The sequence below is a fragment of the Cynocephalus volans genome, chromosome 4 (genome assembly GCF_027409185.1).
Source record: "Cynocephalus volans isolate mCynVol1 chromosome 4, mCynVol1.pri, whole genome shotgun sequence".
NCBI lineage: Eukaryota > Metazoa > Chordata > Mammalia > Dermoptera > Cynocephalidae > Cynocephalus > Cynocephalus volans.
The window spans coordinates 165,539,798-165,559,262 of record NC_084463.1 but is presented as its reverse complement, the minus strand read 5'-3'; the positions used below and the strand labels follow the sequence as shown (position 1 = coordinate 165,559,262).

Here is a 19,465-nt window from a genome sequence, read left to right as displayed (position 1 = left end):
TGAACACGCCCACTTTACACACCAGCAAACTACACGTGGCCCAGAACCCGGGAGGGCAGAGCGGGTCACAGAGCGGGACGCAGCGTGTCAGGCTTTCTTATGGGGGTCAGATCTCTCCTGGGGAGCCTAAGGCCTCCCACAGCGGGGCTTCCTGTTGTGTCTGGGGAATTAATGAGAAACCCCCCACTCTGACCTCGGGCCTGGCTGCCAGCGATGGTGAATGTTTCTTCCTAGATCCTGTTTGAGACCTTCAATGTACCTGCCCTGTATTTAGCCAACCAAGGAGTCCTTTCTCTCTATGCCTCCGGCCAGACCTCTGGTGAGTGGCCCTGGGCAAGTCCCGCCTTGCCAGCCCACGCCCTCCCGTCCCTCTGGCTGTGAACATTCGTGTACAAGTCTTCGCGTGGATATATGCTTTTATTTCTGTTGGGTAAATACTGGGAGTGAGAAGTCTGAGCCACACGATAGTGTACGTTTAACTTTATCAAAAAACTTGCCAAACTTGTTTCCAAAGCGGCTACAGCATTCGCTTCCCCCAGCCGTGTGTGCAGTGACACACACACCAGTAGTGGCATGTCATTATGGTTTCGATTCATGTTCCCATAGTGACCAATGATGCTGAACACGTGTTCATGGGTTGCTTTGCCATCCACGTGTCTACTTCAGCGAGGTGCTTCAAACGCTTCGCCTGTTTTCATGGAGCTGTTCGTCTTTGTGTTTGGGGATTCTTTTTATGCCCTGCACACACCCTTTCAGCCCATCCATGTATGATCTGCTGATATTTGCTCTCTGCTGATGGCTTTTCTCACAGCATCTTTTGAAGAGCAGAAGGTTCTAATTTCCATGAAGTCCAATTAATCACCTTTTTTGTGTGGATCATGCTTTTCATATCATATCTAAGAAATATATGTCCAACCCAAAGGTTTTCTGCTATGTTTTCTACTAGAAGTTTTATACGTTGTAGCTTTACACTCAGTTCTATGATCAATTTTTAATAAACTCTTGTATATGGCATCAGGTGTGTTCATGAAGTGTGTGCATGTGTCTGTGTGTGTGGAGATGTCCTGTTATTCCCACACTATTTACTGAAAAGACTACCCTTCCTCCACTGAATTACCTTTGCACATTTTTGGAAAATCACTTGTCTGTATATGTGTAGGTCTATTTCTGTGGTTTCTGTTTGTTCCATATGTTTATTCGTCTGACTCTTATGCCTTCACAAGAAGTTTTGAAATAAGGTAATGTGAGTGCTACCACTTTGGTCTCCTATTTTTGAAAATGTTGTGGCTAATCTAGGCTATTTGCATTTCCTCATGAATTTTAGAGTCAATTTGTCAATTTCTAAAAAAAAAGGCATTTTGGGTTTTGTTTGGAATTGCATTAAATGTAGAGATCAATTTGGAAAGAACTAACATCTTAAAAATATTTAGGCTTCCAACCAATGAGTGATGTATCTGTTAGGTCTTGTTAATTTCTCTTGGTAACATTTTGTATTTTACAGTGTACAGAACATGCATATCTCTTGTCAGATTTATCTCTGTTTCATACATTTTGATTTTATTGTTAATGCTATTTTTATTTCAATTTCTGGTTGTTCATTGCTAGTATGTAGAAATATAGTTGATTTTTATCCATTGATGTGTATCCCAACATTCTAAACTTACTTATCAGTGCTAGTACCTTTTTTATAGATTCCATAGGATTTATTACTTAGAAATCACATTGTCTACAAATAAAGTTTTACTCCATTATTTCCAAACTGAATGCTTTTTATTGTTTTATCTTGTCTGGCTGCTGTGGCTAGACTTCCCAGTGCTGTATTAAATAGAAGTGGTGGAGCAGAAATCCTTGTCTGGTTCCTGATCTTAGAGGGCAATCATTCAGTCTCACAGCATGAAGTGCGATGTTAGCTGCAGGTTTTTCATACATGTCCTTTATCAGTTTGAGGAAGTTCTACTGTATTCTCAGTATGTTGAGAGGTTTTTTTTAAAAATAAAAAATGAATGTTGGATTTTGTCCAATGCATTTTCTGCATCTACTGATATGATTATATGGATTTTCTCTTTTACATTGATCGACTGTTGAATGTTAAAACAACCTTGCATTCCTCAGACAAAACCCATTTGGTCCTAATGTATTATCCTTTTTAGATATGGTTGGATTCAATTTGCTAAAATTTGGTTTTGGAGTTCTGTGTCTATGTTCGTGAGTGATAATGGCCTGTCGTTTTCTTTCTGTGCTTCATTACCTGATGTCCGATACCTTGAAAATATACGTGTACTTTGTCCTCTTTTTTAGTTGTTTTAGGTGTGAAGGGAGAAATCACTACCTGTTCTCAAAAAATAAATAAATAAAGTTAAAATCACAGAGTTCTTTTCTCTTCTGCCTCTTTGGCAACTACTGCTAATACCTGCATGATGGGTTTAATGACAAAAACTGCAGGTTTCTTCCTCAGACAGTCGTCCCTTTACTCCATCCTAGCACACTCCCCTTCAGAAGAAGAAAACTTGCACCTGAGACCCCTTGCCTTCTCCTCCAATTATTTCCCTCTCTACCTTCTCTTCCTGTAGACTAAACAATTTGTAAGGGATGCTCTGCACCCTCCATTTTGATACCAGCATGCTCTCTTATCTAGGAATGACTATTGAATCTGGAGATGGAATGACATACTTTGTGCCAATCATTGACGGCTGTCCTTTGCATCAATCGACATTCCAGTTGGACATAGCAGGCCAAGACCTAACCTTGTACCTCCTGCAACTGTTGACAGACAGTGGGCACTTTTTGGTGAGCACAGGTAGGAAATTGCTATTCATGGCCAGGTATATTAATCCCTGGGGTGTAATATTTTTCTTGGCTTGCTTAACCTACAGCCCTCAATTTGTAAAGCTAAAACTATCTGATGACCAGCCAAGTTCTAAATGTCCTATATTTAGGGACATTTAGTGGATTGATGATGATGACCATGGTAAGGGTGATCATGATGGTGATGATAGTGATGATAATGATGGTGGAGATGGTGGTGATGGTGATAGTGCTGGTGGTGATAGGGATAGTGATGATTGTGATGATGGTGATGGTAATGGTGACGATGGTGATGGTGGTGATGATGGTGGTGGTGATGGTGATGATGGTGATAGTGATTGTGATGATGGTGGTAATGGTGATGATGGTGGTGATGATGATGGTGGTGATGATGGTGATGATGGTGATGATGGTGATGGTGGTGATGGTGGTGGTGATGATGATGGTGATGATGGTGATGGTGATGGTGGTGGTGATGGTGTGATGGTGATGATGATGGTGGTGATAGTGATGATAATGATGGTGGAGATGGTGGTGATGGTGATAGTGCTGGTGGTGATAGGGATAGTGATGATTGTGATGATGGTGATGGTAATGGTGACGATGGTGATGGTGGTGATGATGGTGGTGGTGATGGTGATGATGGTGATAGTGATTGTGATGATGGTGGTAATGGTGATGATGGTGGTGATGATGATGGTGGTGATGATGGTGATGATGGTGATGATGGTGATGGTGGTGATGGTGGTGGTGATGATGATGGTGATGATGGTGATGGTGATGGTGGTGGTGATGGTGTGATGGTGATGATGATGGTGGTGATAGTGATGGTGATGATGATGATGGTGGTGATAATGGTAATGGTGATGATTGTGATGATGGTGGTGATGATGATGATGATTGTGATGATGGTGATGATGGCGGTGATGGTGGTGATGGTGATGATGATGATAATGGTGATGATGATGGTGGTGATGGTGATGATGATGGTGGTGATGGTGGTGATGATGGTGATGGTAATGGTGACGATGGTGATGGTGATGATGGTGGTGTTGATGGTGGTGGTGATGATGGTGATGATGGTGATGGTGGTGACGATGGTGACGATGGTGATGATGGTGGTGATGATGGTGATGATGGTGGTGATGGTGATGGTGATGATGATGGTGGTGATGATGATGATGATGATTGTGATGATGGTGGTGGTGATGATGATGGTGATGATGGTGATGATGGTGGTGGTGATGATGGTGATGATGGTAGTGATGATGGTGATGATGGTGATGATGGTGATGATGGTGGTGATGATGGTGATGATGGTGGTAATGATGGTGATGGTGGTGATGGTGATGATGGTGATGATGGTGATGGTGGTGATGGTGATGATGATGATAGTGGTGGTGATGGTGATGATGGTGATGGTGGTGATGGTGATGATGATGGTGGTGATAATGGTAATGGTGATGATTGTGATGATGGTGGTGGTGATGGTGGTGGTGATGGTGATGGTGATGATGATTGTGACGATGGTGATGATGGTGATGATGGTGGTGGTGATGATGATGATGATTGTGATGATGGTGATGATGGTGATGATGGTGGTGATAATGGTAATGGTGATGATTGTGATGATGATGGTGGTGATGATGGTGGTGGTGATGGTGTCATGGTGATGATGATGGTGATGGTGGTGATGGTGATGATGATGATGGTGGTGATAATGGTAATGGTGATGATTGTGATGATGATGATGGTGATGGTGGTGATGATGATGATGGTGATGATGGTGGTGATGGTGGTGATGGTGATGGTGATGATGGTGGTGGTGATGGTGATGGTGGTGATGGTGTGATGGTGATGATGATGGTGGTGATAATGGTAATGGTGATGATTGTGATGATGATGGTGGTGATGATTGTGATGATGATGATGGTGATGGTGATGATGGTGGTGATAATGGTAATGGTGATGGTGGTGATGATGATGATGATGATGGTGATGATGGTGATGATGGTGATGATGGTGGTGGTGATGGTGATGGTGGTGATGATGGTGGTGGTGATGGTGGTGATGGTGTGATGGTGATGATGATGGTGGTGATAATGGTAATGGTGATGATTGTGATGATGATGGTGGTGATGATTGTGATGATGATGATGGTGATGGTGATGGTGATGATGATGATGGTGATGATGGTGGTGGTGATGATGATGGTGGTGATGATGATGATGATGATTGTGATGATGGTGATGATGGTGGTGGTGATGATGGTGGTGGTGATGGTGGTGATGATGGTGATGATGGTGGTGATGATGGTGGTGGTGATGGTGGTGATGATGGTGATGGTGGTAATGATGGTGATGATGGTGATGATTGTAGAGGATTCATAAAGCAAATGTACTTCACAGGGGCTGGTTTTCCAAAGCCTTGCAGTTTTAAATATTGACCTTGCAAAGGACAGGGATTTTTCCTCAGGCTATTGAGTCTCTGTTGCAAGATAAGAATTGTGTGGGTTCAAAGACAGACAAGTTACTAATTGATATGTAAAGTTACTAAAAAGCTGCCAGAGGGAGAAGGAATGTTTGCTAGATCAAGCTTTTGCTAGTGGATCACTTAATTGTCTAACAGAATGTCATCTGACTTGTTTGTACTCAATGTTACCAGCTTCTATTGTAAAACTTGTTAAACTCTACTTAGCAAAACCTTATGTCTCTTATTGTAACTTCTTGGTCTGGAGAATAAATGCAGGAAGAGAACCCCAATTCGTGGTTAATTTCCCAAATGGAAGGATGCCTCATGCTTGAGGGTCCTGGAATATTAACCCCTTTCTGGGGCTTCTCACTGCTCAACAAAGATGGGCTTTGAGTAATCTTTGGTGGCTCCGTCACCCAGGGTAAAAGAGGTGACAAATCCGTGGGAGGCAAAGCAACAGATGATGATGGTGATGATGGTGATGATGGTGGTGGTGGTGGTGGTGATGGTGGTGATGGTGATAATGATGATTGTGATGATGGTGATAATGGTGGTGGTCATGGTGATGATGACGTGCTAAGCTTTACAGAAAACTTACCTTGATAAAGGGACTAAGCCAAGTAAACATTTTATATACATTCTCTCATTGCTTTTCACTACAACACTGGGACGGGGGGAATTATTTCCATTACAAGAAGAAGAGGCTTCGAAAGGTTAGAAGATTTGGCCAACATCCCATAAGTAATAGGTGTAGCAGCTGGGATTTGAACTCAAGGACTCCAGACAAGGCAATGCCTGTCCCACTTGAAACCAGTTCCTGGACTAAATTCCCAGCCTGTATAACCTGCATGACACCCATTCCCTGCAAGCCTACAATACTGCACTGGCCTTTCTGGTCTTCCAGGCAAGGGGTCTGTGTCAAAAGCCAGGAAAAGCATGGAACCCTAAAGAATAACAGCAATTAGAGGGAAAGTGAGAAGGATAGGTCAAGGCTGTCATAACATGTCAGTGACACCTCACACTTAGCAAGATCTTTATGTGCATTCTTTCGTCTTGTCCTCACAACAATCCTGTGAATGATTATTAATCTCATTCTTGCAGATAAGTAAAGGGAAGGATAAGATTATAAAATCGCCTAAATACAGGCATTTGGCAAATGGCAGAAGTGAGATTTAACACCAGATTTGTCCACCAAAGCCCAAATTAGATGAAGGAAAAAATACCAGGAGAGGGCAGCATTCCAGAAGCCAAGGAAAGAGAAGAGAGTGTCTAACAGCATCAATGGTTGAGGAAAAGAAGTCAGGAAAGAACTAAGGAGTGTTTGCAGGGGTTTGGGGTGTGGAGGATGTAACAGAACTAGGCCAGAGCAGTTTAGATGGATCGAGTGAGGGCAGAAGTCAGATGTCAGCAGGCTGAGGAGCAAGTGGGGTTTCCAGGGGAGCAATGCAGGGAATTTCCTCTGATTCAAACTTAAAATGGTGCTAGGTAAAATATAAAGTCATAACACCAAAGACACAACTGGGTTTAAAACCTGTTGTCAGCCCCCCAGAAAGGAGAGAAGTATAACCTTCCAGATATTTCTAGGTGAGGGGGCTTCATCTGGCTGTGGGGAACTCTCCAGAGGAGGTGGCAGCTGTGAGCTGTGAGTAGCCAACACTCACAGCAGCTGGGGGATGGGGGCCCCAGCAGCACCTCCTGGAGCAGTAGATAATAAAGTTGAGTTTGATTTTTCAGCCCCCCCAAAACGCACACCATATATAGTAGGGTCTCAACTGATAAAATGCTGAAAAATGTAACGTTTTGCATCTTAGTTCAGGACATCTCTATTCTATTCTTCTCTACCACAATTGCAGGCCCACAACACACAGCACACATCAAAAGAAACTGGAGTGTGAGATGAAAATAGAAATAGCTGTCTTATCCTCACCACAAGGAGCTTTGGTGTACTCACCCTCTTTTATACCCCTTTCTATTTGGAATTTTTCCTTTGTCCTACAGCTGACCAAGAGTACATCAGGGACATGAAAGAGAAATGTTGCTATGTGGCTTTGGACTTTGATAAGGAAAAGATGAAAACCAACTCGCCTTCCTCCCAACAGAAATATCAGCTGCCTGATGGCCAGGAGATCAAACTTGGGCAGGAAAGTTTCTTCTGTCCTGAGGCACTCTTCCAGACAAACCTCATAGGTGAGTTTGTGGGAAGGGGACAGAAATTAGCCCAGACACAAGCAATCGAGCACACTGTAAGAAAGAGGGAGTTAGGGCAGCCAGGAGGATATTCTAGTTTGAGTATCAAATAAGTGCCCATTTCTTAAGTTCCTCAGATATCAGCTATCACTTACTAAGCACCTACTGTATCCCTGTCTCTTTGCTGACCATTGTAGGTGAGATATAGCCTTTAATCCTCCCCCAAGTCTCGTATTATCTCATTTTACAGAGAAAGAAACTCACCAAAGAGTATTAAATCATTTGTCAAATGTGATTAAGTACTACACTAGACTGTAAGTCTTCTCTTTTATAAAGTATTATTTATACTCCACTTACAAAATACTTTAAAATGTGAAAATTATGACAATTAAAGCAGAAAAGTAAAAACAATAGGTTTGGAAGGAGCTATTTAAAAAAGGCTGATCTAGAGATTTTAAATGAGCATTGAGTTGACTAAACCCTCTAGCAAGCATATCAGAATAGGAAAAATGATGGATTATAAAATCCCCACTTATTGGGAAAATGAGTCCACCAGATAAGTCACAGAAAGCCAAATATTCTCTGGACAGTGATGTCACCAAGATGGTGGAATAGATGATCCCCAGCATCACTCCCCCTCTCCCACAAGAATAAAACTAGCAACAATTTAAAAGCAAAATAACCATCCTGGATTCATGAAAACCCAGAGCGGAGAAAAGCAGAGGGACCTCCTGATAATATAAACTTTAAGACAAGAACAGTAAAAAAAGACATGGGAATTATGTAATGATAAAGTAATCAATTCAGTAAATGGATATAACAATTGTAAATATATATGCACCCAACACTGGAGCACCTAGATATATAAAGCAAATATTATTAAATTCAAAGAGAGAGATAGACTCCAATACAATAATAGATGAGGATTTTAACACCCCACATTCAGAAATGGTCAGATAATTCAGACAGAAAAATAAGCCCAGAAACATTAGCATTAAACTCTACTATAGGTCAAATGGACTTAACAGACATTCACAGAACATTCCATCCAACAGTTGCAAAACACACATTCTTCTCAGAAGCACATGAAACATTCTTCAGGATACACCACACGTTAGGTTGCAAAACAAGCCTTAACAAATTTTAACAAACTGAAATTATATCAACTATCTTTTCTGAACACAAAAAAAGAAAACTAGAAATCAATAATGAAGAAACATTGGAAACAGTACAAATACATGGAAATTAAACAACATGCTCCTGAACAACAAATGGGTCAACAAAGAAATTTTAAAATTTCTGGAGACAAATGAAGGTGGAAACACAACATACCAACACCTATGGGATATAGCAAAAGCAGTTCTGAGTTCATAGCAATAAACACCTACATCAAAAAAGTAGAGAGTTTTCAAACAAACATCCTCACTTTATACCTCAAGAAACTGGAAACTCAACAGACTAAATGTGATACATCACATCAACAGGATGAAGGACAAAAGTCATACGATCATCTCAATTGAAGCAGAAAAAGCATTTGATAAAATCTAGCAACTGTTCCTGATGAAAACACTCAACAACATAGATATAGAAGGAATGTACCTCCACAAAATAAAGGTCACGTACAAAAGCCCCACAACTAATATAATGAATGGACAAAAGTTTAAAGCTTTCCCTCTAAGATCTGGAAGTAGCAAGTATGCTCACTTTTACCACTTTTATTCAATATAGTACTGGAAGTTCTAGCCACAGCAATCAGGCAAGAAAAAGAAAGAAAGGGCATCCAAATTAAAAAGGAGGAAGTCAGATTATCCCTATTTGCAGATGATATCCTCATATATAGAGAAACTCCTGAAGACTCCACCCTAAAACTGTTACAACCAATAAATTAATTCAGTAAAGTTGCATATAAAATCAATATACAAAAATCAGTAGTGTTTCTATACATCAATACTGAACTATCTGAAAAAGAAATCAAGAAAGTAATCCCTTTTTCAATAGCCACCAAAAAGATAGCCTTGGAATAAATTTGAGCAAGGAGGTGAAAGATCTCTACAATGAAATCTACAAAGCATTGATGAACGAAACTGAAGAAGACATGAATGAATAGAAAAATATCTTGTGTTCATGGGTTGGGACAATTAATATTATTAAAATGTCCACACTACCCAAAGTGATTTACAAATTCAACACAATCTCTATCAAAATACCAATGACATTCTTCACAGAAATAGAAAAAAAAAAAAGCTAAAATTTGTACAGAACCACAAAATACCCTGAATAGCCAATGCAATTTAGAACAAAAGGAACAAACTGGAGACATCACACTTTCTGACTTCAAAATATACTACGAAGGAATAGTAACCAAGACAGCATGGAACTGCTGTAAAAACAGACACATAGACTAATGGAACAGAATAGAAAGCCCAGAAGTAAATCCAGACTTTTAAAACTAACTGATTTTCAACAAATTTTCCAAGAATATACATTGGAGACAGGACGGTCTTTTTAAAAAATGGTGCTGGGAAAACTGGATACCCCCATGCAGAAGATTAAAACTAGATCCCTATCTCACACCATACACAAAGTCAACTCAAAATGGATTAAAGACTTAAATTTAAAACCTGAATCTATGAAACTACGAGAAGAAAACATAGGGGAAATGCTTCATGAAATTGGACTGGGGGGGAAGCTGTTTTGAACAGGACTTCAAAAGCACAGGCAACAAAAGCAGAAATAGACAGACGGAATTACGTCAAACTAAAAAGCTGCTGTGCATCAAGGGAAACCATCAACAAAGTGAAGAGACAGCCTAGAGAATGGAAGGAAGTGTTAGCAAGCCATGCCTCTAACAAGGGGCTCATATCCAGAATACATAAGGAACATAAACAAATCAACAGCAAAAAAAAAAAAAAAAAAAGATTTAAAAATGGGCCAAAGACCTGGACAGGCTTTTTTCAAAATACATACAAATGCCCAACAGGTATATGAAAAAGTGCTTAACATCAGTAACCATCAAGGAAATGCAAATCAAAGTCACAATAAAATGTCACCTCACTCCAGATAGAATGGCTATTAGCCAAAAAGACAAAATAATAACAAATGTTGGTGAAGATGTAGAGAAAGGGGAATTCTCACACACTCTTGATGAGACTGTAAGTTAGTACAGCCATTATGGAAAACAGTATGGAGATTCCTCGAAAAATTAAAAATAGAACTACCTTATGATCCAGCAATCCCACTACTGGGTATATATCCCAAGGAAATGAAACCAATACATCAAAAAGACACCTGCACTCCCATGTTCATCACAGCACTGTTCACAATAGCCAAGAGATAGAATCAATCTAAATGTCCATCAATGGATAATGGATTTAAAAATATGGTATGTATGCACAATGGAATACTATTCAGCTTGAAAGAAGGATATTCTGCCCCCTGCAGCAACGTGGATGAACCTGGAGACTATTATGTTAAGTGAAGTAAGCCAAGCACAGAAAGGCAAAAACTGCATGATCTCACGAATAGGTGGAAACTAAAAAAGTTGCTCTCATAGATGTAGAGAGTAGAATGGTGGTTTCCAGAGGTGGGGGGGCAGGAGATGGGGGACAGGCAGAGGTTGGTCAACAGGTGCACAGTGACAGTGAGACAGACGGGAAGAATAGGCTCTGGTGCTCTAGGCTGACATAGCCAATAATATTGTATCATGTATTTCAAAATAGCTAGAAAAGAGGATCTTGAATATTATCACCACAAAGAAATGATACATGTTTAGGTGATGAATATGCTAACTACCCTGAGTGGATTATTATACAATATATGCATGTGTTAAAACAATACACTGTACTCCATAAACATGTACCATTAAAAAAATAATAATAAAACAAATTCTCTGGAATCAAATTCTTAAAGTAATTTGTTGCACTTGTAAGGGACTTAAACTTGGGAATCAAACCTGGGAAACTAACCATTTCCTCAGGATTAGTGCTAGTAAGTTCATGTTTTTTATAATCTTGTATAAATCAGCACGGTTTACCTCTGTTTTCCCTGGTAGACTGTGCTGGCAATGTGGTCTTAAAAACATGGCACATGCTCCCAAAATATCAAGTGGCTACAGTAATTGAAGTCCTTCACCCACCATGTCAAAGATCACTTGTGATGTGTGGTGCTAACGTTTGCCCGCTACTCTCGGAACTGTCTCGGGGAGGTCCCCACTGCCCAGGCCTTTAGCTAGAAGTGAGGAGCCAGGGGTGCAGCTGGCCGTGCCTCCAGCCCCCCGAGTTCTCTCTTTGTCCGCCCACCTGGCAGGGAGAAGCACCCTCGGCGTCCACATGACCGCCTTCCAGAGCATTAGCTCCTGCAATCCTGCCCTCTGGAATGTCCTCTTTGGCCACATCCTATTGTCTGGTGGGACCGGCTCCTGCTCCGGCTTGCGGTTCCGGATGCAGAGGGAAATATCTGGCCTGGTGTCCCCTACAATTAACGTGAAGGTGAGGCTCTCCCTGTCCTTCCTCTAGGAGCTTCCCAAGTTCATTTCACAGATGTTTCTAGAATGCCTTGGACACGCCAGGCTTGGTTCACGGCACTTGGGGAAGCATCAGTAAACAAAAGTGACAAAAGTCCTCAGAGCTCACATTCGGGTGGGGAAGAAGTGAAAAACAGGACAGATAAGCGTGGCGTGGAAGCTGAGGATCTGTGAGACGGGCCGTGAGCCATGGCGGGAGGAAGGCGGCCAGGGACGCAGCCAGGAGTGACTGTGGGCGGGTTCTAGGGTTTACATACAGTCCGTGGTCAGAGCGAGTCTTTGCAGGAGGGTGACACCTGGGTAAACACTTGAAGGAAGTGAGAGGGGCCATGTGGACATCTGGGGAAGAGCATTCAGGCAGCGGGAACAGCCCACACAGCGGCCCAGAGGCTTGTTCCTGGAGGAAGGGCAAGGAAGGGCTGGCTGGGCTGAGCGAGCCAGGGCCAGGCGTGAGCCAGGTCAGAGGAGTGTGCAAGCCTGGAAACCCCCGCAAGGTCTGAGCAGAGGAGGGACACGATCCAGGTAGGCTCTGGAGGATGGCTTGAGCTTTTGGGTTGTGAACCACAGGGACAGAGGACAAGGCTGGCCTGACTGGCTGGGGGGCTGGAGGGACAAGGTCACACTCATTCCAGTTGCACTCAAAGCAGCCCATCTACACAGTCTCTTGGCTCAATACAAGCATACTTCGCCCCTTGGGGGACCTTGCTCCGAGTGCCGTCCTCCAGCACGAGCTGCTTCTTGGGCGCTTCTGGCCTCATGGCCTCCGCTGCTGCTCGGGCTCTCGGAACAGTCTTCGTATGGTGTCCCTTGGCTAGCTAACTCTGAGCCTTCCCGTATCCCCAGCGTGCCCTCACGCTGGCTGCAATGCCACTGGCCCCCCGCGGGGCACTCCGCGATGTGGCCTTCCACCGTGGGCTCACACGAGGCCCTCACCAGAGCGGCCCCATCCCTCGAGCCTCCTGGCCAGTGTTCACAGCTGCCCTTGTATCTTCCACGGGGGCGGGGGTCTCCTGGATGCCAGGGCGGGCAGGGGAGGACGCGGCTATCTCAGAACTCTCTCCCCCTCTCGACCTGCCTCACTGCCTTTCCTCTCTTGGCTTTTGCTGCCCAGCTTTGGAACAGGACACTCTGCAAGGCGACCTCCCCCAGGGTCCAGAGGCAAGAAGGACGGACTTAATTCCTCTTGCCCTCGGCTCCTCAAGCTTCTCTGGAGGATTCTATCACCCACCACCCTCACCCCACCTGGGATTTTCAGGTCAGGTGCAGGCAGGGCCTCCCAGAGAGAACTTGCAGGCCTGTGTCCCCAGTGTATCTTCTGCTGCTGCTGGGACTGTCCTGCCTGTCTGATGCTGTTCCCTGCGTTTGTCCCTTGCTCGCTCTTTAGTGCCCACTCGATTTGTAGACCAGGGTGATCAATGCAAGTGAAGCTGCAATGACGCTCTTTGTCCCGGGCGGTGCTATCCTTCCTCCAGAGCTACAGGGAAGAATCAGGAATTCTGTGGAAAGACAAACGCATCAGCTAGTAAGACACAAAAATATCATCCCAGTGCCTCGTCACTTGCAGAGCCTTCGGCCCCCCCCCATGTAGGCCATGCAAATTCACCTGATACTGGGGAGCCATCACCCACGTGCTCCTTCCCTAAGACTGCAGCCCTCTTGATAACATATAAAACCTCGCACGTGGTTACAGTAGAAAACTAAGCCCCTCCTGCCCCTGCACTTCCAAAGTCTTCAGTCTTCTTCATGTCATCTATGACATCGTAAAAACATTGGAAAATATTGGAAAACTTACCCGACCCATCTTCTCACTTCCTAAGTCCGCAACCCTCATTTCATCATCTTATGCAATATCACGAACATTTACATAATAAACTACGGCCCCTGCGACCTCTCACCCCTAAGTCCTCAGCTCCCATCACATACAGTTTCTGCTGCCTCCCCCCTCGGCTCTCCAGAGCACTTTCAAGGCTCTTGTTTGAGATGAACTTTTACTTAATCAGAAAGAAAGGCTAGGGCTGAGGCAGGAATGGGAAACAAACTAAAATTTAATATTAAGTTTCTTGACTATATTTGCAAGGGGGATCTCTTGGGCCATCTTTGTCCCGCCAGCATGTGGCTGGGCTGAGTTTTGGACCAAGCTCTTTCATCCTCTGAGTCTTCAAGGTACCTCCAGCACCACCACCCCCGAAGTTTCTTCATAGGAAGCCTGGAAGTAACACTGTTTCCTGTACATGTGTTATAATTTAGCTCTTCTCTAATTTCTCTCTTGTCTAAACCATCCCTGGAAGGGGTAGGGAGGTAGACTTACCTATGGTATGTCTGTTCCTGTTGCTTATAACAAAATACCTGGAACTGGGTCATTTATAAGACAATGAAATTTACTGCTTACGGTTTTGGAGGCTGGGAAACCCACAGTGCAGGGAACACATCTGGTGACGGTCTTCTTGGTAGTGGCCTTACAGCAATGTGGGGGTCTCACATGGCAGAAAATGGCAGAGCAGGGAGAGACTAACCTCTCATGCACTCTCTTTTTAAAGCCCTCAGAACCACGCCCCTGACCACCATTTTTAATCCATTCACTACCGCACGGTCCTACAATCCAATCACCTCTCCAAGGCCCCACCTTTCAATTACCATCATAGGATTTCCCACCCTCAACAGTTACAGTGGGTGTTAAGCTTCTAATATATGGATTTGGGGGGACACAATTCAATCAGTCCACAGCACCTGTAATCATCCATGAAGGTCAATAAATTGTTCACCTAAAGAAAAGAAGCATTCTCACCCACCGCGAGAGAACAGCCGGTTGTTTCTCCCAACAACCTAAACCATGCCATAACAAATGTTCCTGAGCTGAAATTTTGGCCACAATTTTCCCTTATTTCTTTGGAATAGTTTTGTCCCCTTAGAATCCATTTCTAGATGTGAATTACTGGAGCCAGAAATGTACACACAATTCCAGTCTTTTTGAATGGACAGCCAAGTTGCCCACGGAAACGTCTGGCATCCCACCCCATCCCTGTGGGGTAAGATGGCTTCAGCCCACGCCACTCCAGCACAGGGGCCATCATTTTTAAAACCCTTTTACAAACTTGATGGATGAAAAAAAGCTTGTTCTTTTCTCTTTCTCTTTCTTTTTTGAAGCATATTTTTATAATTGCTCATTCCAACCCTTTGGCGATTTTTCTGTTGGTAGTTTGCTTTCTTCTTCTCCTTTTTTTTTTTTTTTGTGACTGGTAAGGGGATCATAACCCTTGGCTTGGTGTCACCCGCACCACGCTCAGCCAGTGAGCGCACCGGCCATCCCTATATAGGATGCAAACCCGCGGCCCCGGTGCTCCCAGCGCCGCACTCTCCCGAGTGAGCCACAGGGTCGGCCCAGTTTGCTTTCTTCTTAATGCACATGTCATCACAGTTTGGTTTGGTCTTGTGTGTTCATTTAGCTAAGACCCAGACAGGGTGGGTGATGCACCCAGGGTGACAGCCTGTGGGTGCAAGAAAAGATCAGATGCTGCTCTGCTCTCTGCCTGAAAGACTGACCCCGAACGTGCTTTTTTCCTCTTTCTTTCTCAAAATTAGAGTGATGAATCTCCTCTTAGCCAGTACCAGCAAGTGGTTCCAAGCCCAGCACACTCATTGGTGCGACAGAGCCAGAGGGCATCAGGCAGCTAGGTCTGAGAACTCACCTTCTCTTACTCTTGGATCTCAGGGTTTCCAGGTCCCTGCTCAGAGCTTTTCCCTGCAGACCACAGCAGCAATGCGTTGTCTTCCCGTGTCTCAGAATAATAAACATGCTTTATTATTACATTCCTAAGTGCCTGAAGAGAATTTAGTGGGCACGTGAGAATGACAACTGTCTGACCTTGACAAGTGACCTTGAGCTTTCTAGCCTCAGCAGCCCTGCTTGACAGACACCCGGGTATGAAGGGCTTGACCTCCTCGCAGCCCAGAGGTGGCCTGACCTTGTGTGGGGTCCCAGCTCTCTCTCCTGGCACAGAAACCAAAGGAAGTGTACACTCTATAGATGTCAGTGTGAATTTCAGGAAGAGCAAAGCAAGAGCCGGAGAAAGGCCGAGAGCTCTGCACCACAATGTGGGAAGGATTTCTCTAGGGTGTTTGATTAATTGATTGACTTTGCTTATCTGTGTTTTCTAATCTTCTGCAAGTACATATGCCTTATGCATAGTCTTTACATAAATATAAAATGTGTTCTGTGTTTTAAAATGCCAGGAACGTGGATCCTCCGTGCTCGTGTTCATTTATCTGATAGTTTAAAGCTACAGGAAGCAGTTGTGAGCCACTCAGTATCTTCCACGGTTAATCAGAAGTTGTCTTTACCAGGAGGCGATGACGGCCAGTGAAGTTCTTCCAGGGGTGGACAGTCCGGGTGCCCAGTTTAGAGCAGTATTTTGACTTTGGTTTCCTCTCTTTTCTCCCCCTTTCTCTTTCTCCTCTCTCCTCTGTCCCCTCACCCCATCCAGGTATCCACCTGCCCATATTCCACGTATGGTGCTTGGGTAGGTGGCTCCATTTTGTGCTCTCTCTCCACGTTCAAGGACATGTGGGTCACCAGCAGTGAGTATAAGGATATTGGCTCCTCCATCATCAGGAGAAGAAGCTTCTGATTGGGGACTTTTGGGACCCATCACCTGTGCCACCCACCCCAACTCCAGGCTCAGCCTCAGCTTGGCTCAGTCGATCACAGCTCAGGACTAGCTCGAACGCAAGGGCCCTTCCTCCCCCAGACTTCAATAGAAAAGGCCAATAAGGGACAGACTCTGCCTCTTTGTCTGAGTCCGCCTCTTTGGCTGGTGGCATCTAGGACATTCACGAGACAGAGTCACAGGACACTCACAGCATGAATGCAGAGGAGGGACGGGAGGGGATTTCTGGTTTTCTCTGAGCATCAGTCAGGACAGCTAAGCTACGCTGCAGTAAGGTACATCTCCTCATCTCAGTGCCTTAAAACAAAATCTGTTATGTCTCTCACACTGCGCGTCCATCAAGGGCCAGCAGGGGCTCTCTCCTGCACACTCTAACTCAGAATCCACCGACAGAGCAAACAGCCTCTGGAACATTGGCGTTCATTATGGATGAGTGTAGGAGTGCCCTGATGGGTCTTACATTAGCAACTAAATGCACTATCCCAGAAGAGGCACACAGCACTTCTCACGATTAATTGTCCAAAACAAGACACACGGCCCCACCCATTTACAAGAGTCCAGGAAGTGCCGTCCTGCCACAGGCCTGGCATCCCCACGCAGGACAACAGTGAGGACGTTCTGGGTGGAGTGCAGGTGCAGTGGGCGTGTGTGGTACCCAGAGCCCATGCTGGGCAAGGGCACAGTGTCCTTGAACAAATTTAACCCTCATGACATTGCTGTGAGATTGACCTGATGAAAGCTGGTTTCATGGTGCAGGAACTGAAGCTGAGAGATGGAGGTCCGTTAGGTAGTAACGGGGAGTTTAAATCCGTAAATAACATCTAGAAAGTGCACCGGGGGCGAGAGCAGAGAGAGCAAAGGAGAGAAAGTGGCCCAAACCGAGGCAAAGAGAGGAGAAATTCTCCAAACTGAGGGGCCCCAGGGGCCACCCAGAGCAGTGGAAGCTTCCCACATGCATGCACTGTCTAATGAAATTTCAGATATTGAAATAGACAATAAATTCTAGAGGCTTGGAGAAAAAAAAAAAAACAATAAAAACAGGTTCACTATAAAGTAGGGCTTCCAGAAAAAATCCAGGACACCCAGTTGAATTTGAATTTCAGAAATACAACAAATACATTTTTAGTATAAGCATGTCCCAAATATTGCATGTATTCTCACTTGCTAAATCTGGCAACCCTACTATAGAGCAAAGAGTTTGTATCGGAATTCTCAACCACAAAATTGTGGTAGAAGACAAGAGCACGCAACAGGAGGGTGAGAGGAAGGATTACGTTGAGCCTAAAATCCCACACTTAGTCCAGTGGGGTGAAACGTTAGAAAAAAAATAATTTGGGGACAGGCAAAGGTTACGGAAATTTACTACCCACATGCTTTCTCTCTCTGAAAAAAATCAAAGTTTATCTACAACATAAATAAACAAACAAACCAAAGAAAAAAACAGAGGTGAGTAAAGAAGACAGACCAAACTTAGAGTTAAATCTAAATACTTATTCATATGCAATTTTAAAAAATTGATAACAATACAGAACAATAATCTCAGATGATCTCAAAATGGGGGGTGGGGTTCAGGAGGAGGGACTGAAAGAGAAAGTGAAATTGTGGGAATTACGGGCATTGATTAGCTATTGATAGGAAGGAATAAGCTGACTTGTGTGTGTTCATAACGTGAGAACAGCAGGGTGCCGGGCTGTACACACCCAGGCGGCAACTTCAGGCTTCTGTCTATTGTCCTCAGCACACAATGTCATCCCGCGCAATCTTCCCACTTCCACCTGGCCCAGGTGATTCAGGTGGGGAAAGGCACCGTTCTAGCAGCCACCTCAGAGTTTAAAGGAACATTCCTATCCGTGGAGTGTCATTGCAGATGGCCAATATCTGGGATTTTGTTGTGGTTTTTTGTTGTCGAATGTTTCTAAACTTTTGTGTTCTTAAAACAAGTACTATTATTTCAATAAGCTGGAAATTTTAACAGAAGTTGTCTTTCCATCAGCTTTCACGGGTACAGTGAGGTCGATTAGCATTTCCACCTCACCGACCTGTAGACTGAAAACCACAGACACGTGCTACACCGTGGATGAACCCTGAGGACATCATGTTGAGTGAAATAAGCGAGTCACCGGTCACATAAGGACAAACACTGTGTGATTCAACTCACATGAGGTCCCCAGAGTCATCAGATTCACAGAGACAGAAAGTAGAGTGGGGGGTGCCGAGTGCTAGAAGAGGGGCTGGGGAGCTGGTGTTTAATGGGGACAGAGCTTCAGTTTGGGAAGGTGAGAATCTTCTGGGATGCGTGGCGGTGACGGCGGCAAAGCAGTGTGAATATGCTGAATGCCACTGAGCTGTGCAATGAAAAATGGCTCAGATGGTAAATTTTATGTGTATTTTATCACAATTATAAAAAAATGCCCTCAGTGGCCTCTCATCCGGGAATGAAACGTCAGCCTCCCCTGCATCTTTGCTGCCTGACCTGTCCCTGCAGCTCTGTGTGTCACCTCCACCTGTCCCGTCACTCAGCGCACACTGGCCTGCATGCTGCTGTGAGAGCACAGGCTTGCTCCTTCCCACCTCAGGGCCTTTGCACATGCTGACCCCACTTCCCAGGACACAGTAGCCCTGACAGCTCCTCATGTGACTTCTTCCTCACTGCATTCAGGTCTTTGCTGAGAAATCTCTTTCCCTTACCATAGAATCCTGCCCACACCACTCTGTATCCGCATCCTGCTCTGTTTGGTTGCCGTAGCTCTTATTGCCCCTAACATAGCTGCTGTTTGTCCCTGGGAATTAGCCCCACTGGAATGTCAGCTCTGCA

The 19,465-nt window shown here is 44.3% G+C and overlaps 1 protein-coding gene across 1 annotated transcript in view; it reads left to right on the top strand.

Moving 5' to 3' along the window:
- The window catches only part of LOC134374848 (uncharacterized), a 32,399-nt gene extending 15,788 nt beyond the window's left edge, over positions 1–16,611 (top strand). Inside the window, exons 4-8 of the mRNA XM_063092894.1 lie at positions 235–319; positions 2,636–2,797; positions 7,276–7,464; positions 11,770–11,951; positions 16,468–16,611. Of these exons, the coding sequence (XP_062948964.1) occupies positions 235–319; positions 2,636–2,797; positions 7,276–7,464; positions 11,770–11,951; positions 16,468–16,611 (762 nt within the window). The remainder of the gene's footprint in view (positions 1–234; positions 320–2,635; positions 2,798–7,275; positions 7,465–11,769; positions 11,952–16,467) is intronic.
- Positions 16,612–19,465: the final 2,854 nt, after the last annotated feature.